At 51.5% G+C, this 6000-nt stretch overlaps 1 protein-coding gene across 1 annotated transcript in view; it reads right to left on the bottom strand.

Annotated features, from left to right (window-relative positions):
* Positions 1 to 558: 558 nt before the first annotated feature.
* The window catches only part of dchs2 (dachsous cadherin-related 2), a 28431-nt gene continuing 22989 nt past the window's right edge, over positions 559 to 6000 (bottom strand). The window contains exons 18-20 of the mRNA XM_056586424.1: positions 5635 to 5930; positions 5215 to 5356; positions 559 to 4388 (exon numbers count right to left, since the gene is read on the bottom strand). Of these exons, the coding sequence (XP_056442399.1) occupies positions 1777 to 4388; positions 5215 to 5356; positions 5635 to 5930 (3050 nt within the window). The 3' untranslated portion in view covers positions 559 to 1776. The remainder of the gene's footprint in view (positions 4389 to 5214; positions 5357 to 5634; positions 5931 to 6000) is intronic.

Below are 6000 nucleotides of genomic sequence, written 5' to 3'. Positions count from 1 at the left end.
AGAAGGCCTATACGCCATGCCTACGTCAACACTGCCCCGAGCAACCCACTAATAAACCTTTAAGAAAGACCCCTGTTAAAGAAAAACGAGAAAAAAACGGTTATTGAGTGTGATTGAGTTGAATGTACCATTAATCTAGATTTAAAGAAAATGGTTTTAAGATCCATTTAAAAGGCGTCCAGTTAGTTAAAGCTTTTTTAGTTTTCCATTTTATTGAGTGCTATTGGGCTGATGAAGATTACAGCGATCTTTATATGGAACGTATTATACATCGATTCAAACCGTTGGGTGAGCGCAGGCTTGAACTCTGTGTTTTAGGAAACAGTGTGGGCATGTGGGATTATGGGTTTGGGAAAGAATGCACGATGGAACAAAGAATCCCTCTTATCAAGATTGTTAAAGGGTGGAACTTTTAGTTTCTTAACAACCGTGGAATTCAATTGGAAGCACATTGGTAATGTCCTAATAGAGCATCTATCAAGTGGGAATCAATTGAATTAAGAACGCCTGGCCCCTTTTCCCCATATCCAATGTTGGATGTTTGAGCCACTAACAAAAATACTAAAAGCCAAGACTCTTTATTCCAAGATTTACATTTTATTTTACAACAAAAATCGAATCTGTGAAAAAATGTATTTCACAAATATTCACACATCTACAATACATGTTTAACTAATTTATGAACACATTTTAATACCGAACCTGAGATTTACAATTCCCTAGAAAACCTTTCTTTCAGACCAGATCAATCAGTGCATATGCATTATATAACAAGATTACCTTTTTTAAAAGTCCCAATGGTCAAGTCTGTTTTCATTAGAAGGAACTGTTCCAAAATCCCCACACCAGAAAATCACAACGCTCATCAGAAACTTTGTTAGGGTACAAAACCCAGACTCTCTGCAAACGGAAATTGTGGCACTTATGTATAAACCAAAAAACATGGCCGTCTCCCTTTAAATGTCCCTGGAAATTGTCACTGAGTTCACAATTCGGTCTTGATAGAACGGGGTCAAGGACATAATGACTCGCCTGTCTAGCTGCAGGCTGGGTGCTCGTCCTCACAACATTGCAACCTAAACATATGTGTTGAAAGTGAGTGATGAAGTAGTTGTCTGGTGCACCGTGCTTGTAATAGTAACTCCTAACAAACTATGGGAGGGAGCCGAAGGTAAAAAGGTCTTAATCCATACTGCAGGCAGTTTTCTAAAACAGGATTTGCCACACACACAAACTGCTTTTCTGTCCCTATTTAGACTCAAACCGGCTCGGGAACATTTCTCCTTTTTGAACGCATAAAGAAGTGTTTCATTTTCTGCAGATACCAACATGTTTACAACATTACGTTCATATTTAATTGCGTATTCAAACATCTGTTCCTGGTTAGGGCTTTTACATAATAGGATACTAATACATGATGCCGTGCAGGTTTTTCCCCCAAATTAGTTTTATTATCAAAGCAAGTTGTGTTTGCGGTAAATCGCCTCTATTTAAGTCATCAAACAACTTATATTTGTCCCAACAACAACCGGAACAGTAACCACTTTGAATCTTTGACACTCTGGAGAAGAACTCGAGTGGCTATGGTGTGGGGCTATAAACAAAAGCAAAACAACATGTCTGGCAGTTTAACACGATAAAGCACTGAGGTGATCACAGGGATCAAACGTTAGGACTGTAATTCAAATGTTAAATAATTAACGAATCCCAGGCTAATTATCTAAAAACGTTGAAAATAGAGAATAGAAAATCAGTTCAGCAACAAACACCAGTTCATCACACCTGTATCTCTGACTCCAGTAGGCTGGCGGTGTGGGGCCCCGAGTGCAGCCTGATGCCCCCCACCATGGCCTCCGAGACCACCGGGGAGGCGTTGGGGGTCCTCCCCGTGAGCAGGGACAGCGACGGAGAGAAGCTGGGGATCATGGCGCACGGCGTGAGTCCCGTGTTCCTCGCCAGGGGCGCGTAGGCGTACTTAGGGTAGGAGGGCCTCCGGCTCAGGGACGGGACGCGCCCTGGCATCCGCGGGGGAACGTTCCTGATCCCGGGCTGAGCCACGCCCGTGATCAGCGGCGGCGGGTACATGAGGCAGCCCGCATCTATCGCCGCCGTGTCCTCCACGCCGCCCCGGAGGTCCTCGTCGCGCAGCAGGGCGATGTCGGTGAAGACGGAGGCCAGGGTCTGGAAGCGGGGCTCCCAGTCGATGAGGTAGTCCCAGTCGTAGCTGCTGTGCTGCTTGTCCTCTGGACACACTAGAGACGACAGTGAGCCGGGGGGAGCGCGGGGCTCGGGCAGAGCAATGTGACCTCTGACCCTCATGCTTTGGTCCAGATCCCTGACCCTGCTGGCAGTCCGGAGCAGCCCCTCGCCCCCTCCCTCCTCCTTAAAGTTGTGGAGGCTCTCTGCGCTGGCCAGCGCCGTAGACGGACCCGCACTAGCGCAGGCTAAGTGCTCCGGAGCTGCCTCAATCGAATAGCAGGAGATGCAATCCTCGATGGTATCATCATCGGGGTTGTGCAACTCCCCTTTGCTGCGTAGGGATAAGGGACTTTTACGGCAATAAAACGTGTTGATCCACTGAATCTCCTGGTCTTCTGCCGTCTCTCCTTCGGCTGAACCGCGGCCGCTGGAGTCTGAATGTCTGCACGGGTTGGAAATATCCATTTCCCGCGATGCACAGTCGGCCCTTAATAACTCCTGCAAACTAACGGCGTTCTGTGGACTATCACTCGGTAGATCGAATGAACCGGTGTCGTTGTGGAGGTCAGCCGCGACGGCAGCAGCCTTTTTGACCACAGCTTGTCGCATCTTGTACCTAAGCAACAAGCCCACGACAATGAAGAGAAGCAGCAGGAGGGCGAGGATAGAGACGGTCAGGCCGGCCGTGCGGACGTCGAAAGGCACGCCGACCAGAGCCACGGCCGAGTTGGAGATGTTGATGGACACCAGACACGTGGCACTCTTGGAGTCCTGCCTGGGGCTCCTCGCCGTGACGATCACCTGCACCGTGTCTTCAACGGACAGACCGGCCCTCTGGCGATAGACGGGGCCCGACACGAAGACGCTGCCAAGCGTTCTGTCGACGGAGAAGGACGCCAACGGGTCGGCGAAGGAGTACTCCACCGTGCCGTCCACTCCGCCGTCGCTGTCCATGGCCCTCACCTGGCCCACCGTCAGCCCGGGCTTGGCGTCCTCCGGGAGCCGGAAGTTGTATTGGCGCTGGGTGAAGACTGGGCTGAACTCGTCCACCCCCTGGACGGCCACCACGACCCTGAGCGTGGCCGCCTTGCCCCCTTTGTCCCTGGCCTCCACCAACAGGCAGAACTCCCTCTCCAGCTCGTAGTCAAACGTCTGGCGGGTGCTGATGTCCCCCGTGAGCGAGTCGACGGCGAAGGCCTCCTTCCTCTCGGGGCTGCCGCTGCCGTAGTCGGTGAAGCAGGCGGACAGGACGGAGTAGGTGAGCCGGCCGTAGGCTCCCGAGTCGTGGTCGATGGCGAACACGGAGCAGACGGGGCTGAAGGCCGGAAGGTTCTCGGACACGGAGCAGTTAACCGTGGCGAACATGAAGTAGGGGGTGTTGTCGTTCTCGTCCAACACAGTGACGAAAACCACCGCAAACGCCACTTTGCGGTCTTCAGATATGCCCCCATCGGACGCCCGGACAGTCAGTGTATATTTACTCTCTTCCTCGTAATCGAGGGAGCCGTTGACCGATATCACGCCAGAGTTAGGATCCAGCCCGAGGTGACCCTTGCCGTTCCCTGAGATGATCTCATAGTGCACCAGTCCATTGACGCCCATGTCAGGGTCATGAGCGCTGATCTGGACCAGACTGGTACCTGCCAAGCTGTCTTCACTGACTTGGGAATGGTACTCTGTGTTCACGAACATGGGGGCGTTGTCGTTGACATCCGTCACCGTTACCATGACGACGGTGGAGCCGTTGAGCGGCGGCGCGCCGCGGTCGGTAGCCCTGATGGTCAGTGTGTAGCTCCCCTGGGTCTCGCGATCCAAAGGGCCGCACAAAACGAGTCTCCCGACGGCGTCTGGCCGGACCCCCGACTGAAGCACGTTGACCTCCAGGAAGAACCTCCTCTCCTCGTTGCCCTTGACGATGGCAAAACCCAAGTGGGTGTTGTCCGGCGCCCAGTCTGCGTCCTCTGCGGACAGGGTGAGTAGGGTGGTGCCCGGAGAGGTGTCCTCGGGTATGCTGACGGTGTAGGTGTCCTGATGGAAGGCCGGTGCGTGGTCGTTGGCGTCCAGCACCACCACGTCTACAGAGGTGATGGTTGAGCGCGCAGGGTCGCCTCCGTCACGTGCCTCCACCAGGAGCTGGATCGGGCTGCTGTGGGGGATGTCCCTCAGGCTTTCGGTCGTGAACACAGATCCTGGAAAAGATGGTTAATTTTTATCATACGGATATTTAAATGCACTCATTCCGAAAATAATTGTTTGATGCAAAATACGCTTGAACAATGTTGAAAGCAGATGGTAATTAAAAAAACATTTTGTAAAACATCTCAAAAGAGTACCCATTTTCACTTAGGAATAAAATATATTACTAACCCTATATTGTTGCCTATTTTTTTTAAAGGGTTCAAGCGAGAGAATTCCTATAACTGGAGACAGACATTGTTGTGTTTTTGTTTGTTTGCTTCAATAAAGATCTTCATACCTCTCTAATTATAGCCTTATTCCGCTCCCTGGGTCTGTTAGGATACGAACAATGTAGAAATTGTGCAATTGGCAAAATTACACCCTGCTTGTCCTTACAAATTGTGTGCAGAGCCTCTCAAACGAGAAAAAAAACCTCTCTACTGGCAAGCACCCTTTCCGTGGCACAAGCTGGTGTCTGCTGTGCCAAGGAAATGGATTTAACTGGAGGAGCATATAAGAGGAATATAAGAAGATACCTACCAGACAGGCACTCAATACCAGGCTAAAGTAATCCAGTTATGGCACATTTTGTAACGTGCACCGGGACGATGCAGACCAATGAAGCGCGCTTTGTTTTATGTAAATGTACCATTGTGTTTCTTTTGGCTCTTTTTTAAAACAAACACATTGGGGGCTGTCAGCGCATTTGTTGAAAGCGCGAGAGAGACCACAAACTCTCTTCAGGCCCTGCGTGACGGATACCAGGAAGAATGGAGCACTTAAGAATCCGTCAGACTGCTGGGGGAACCGGCTGGACTGGGAGTGCAGTGATCTTACCGTTGTCTGGATGGATGTTGAAACTCAGTGGAGGTGAGTTCAGCAACCTGTAGGAGACCTTCCCGTTGACCCCAGAGTCCAAGTCGGTCGCTGAAAGTGTTGCGATGAGGGTGTTGGCCGGCGCTTCTTCCGACGCCTCCACCTGGTTGAGATATCAAACATCAAGCATCTCGTAGCATTTCATAATCAACTGTTTCAGCAGCCCACCATGGCGATCACATGGTGGAAATCCAACCCAAAACGACTGAAACCCACAACCTTCGGACTGTGAGACCAAAGCGCTCATACCAAGGCACTGAGCGACCCATCAACATATCGGAGCCAACATGTTAACACAATGGTTTTGTTTTTGATCATGCAATGAAAACACTCACACAACTCACGCGGGGGGGGTTCAGTGTTGTTCGATCACAACCATACCTGATAGGACACCCGCTCGAAGACGGGAGCGTTGTCGTTGGCGTCCAGCACCGTGACCAGCACCTCCCCCGTGGCCTGGTGCACGGCGTCCGAGGCCCTGACCCCCAGGACGTGCTCCGTGCGCTCCTCGTAGTCCAGGGCCCGGGTGAGCGTAATCACACCGCTGTAGCGGTCGATGGCGAAGCAGCCGGAGGCGGAGTCGGAGTCGCCGTGGTCCAGGAGGCTGAAGCTGATGGTGGAGCCCAGGTCCACGTCGTTGGCCGTAACCTGGGTAACCACATAGCCCACGGGCAGATCTGGAGCAGACGCCATAGGGTCACAATGTGGTTTAGATCCGGGTTGGATATCGTTCGCTACGAGATCGTG

Source organism: Gadus chalcogrammus, chromosome 3 (genome assembly GCF_026213295.1).
Source record: "Gadus chalcogrammus isolate NIFS_2021 chromosome 3, NIFS_Gcha_1.0, whole genome shotgun sequence".
In the NCBI taxonomy this organism is placed as follows: Eukaryota; Metazoa; Chordata; class Actinopteri; order Gadiformes; family Gadidae; genus Gadus; species Gadus chalcogrammus.
Note: the sequence above shows the minus strand (reverse complement) of the source record. Positions and strands in the feature narration are given on the sequence as shown.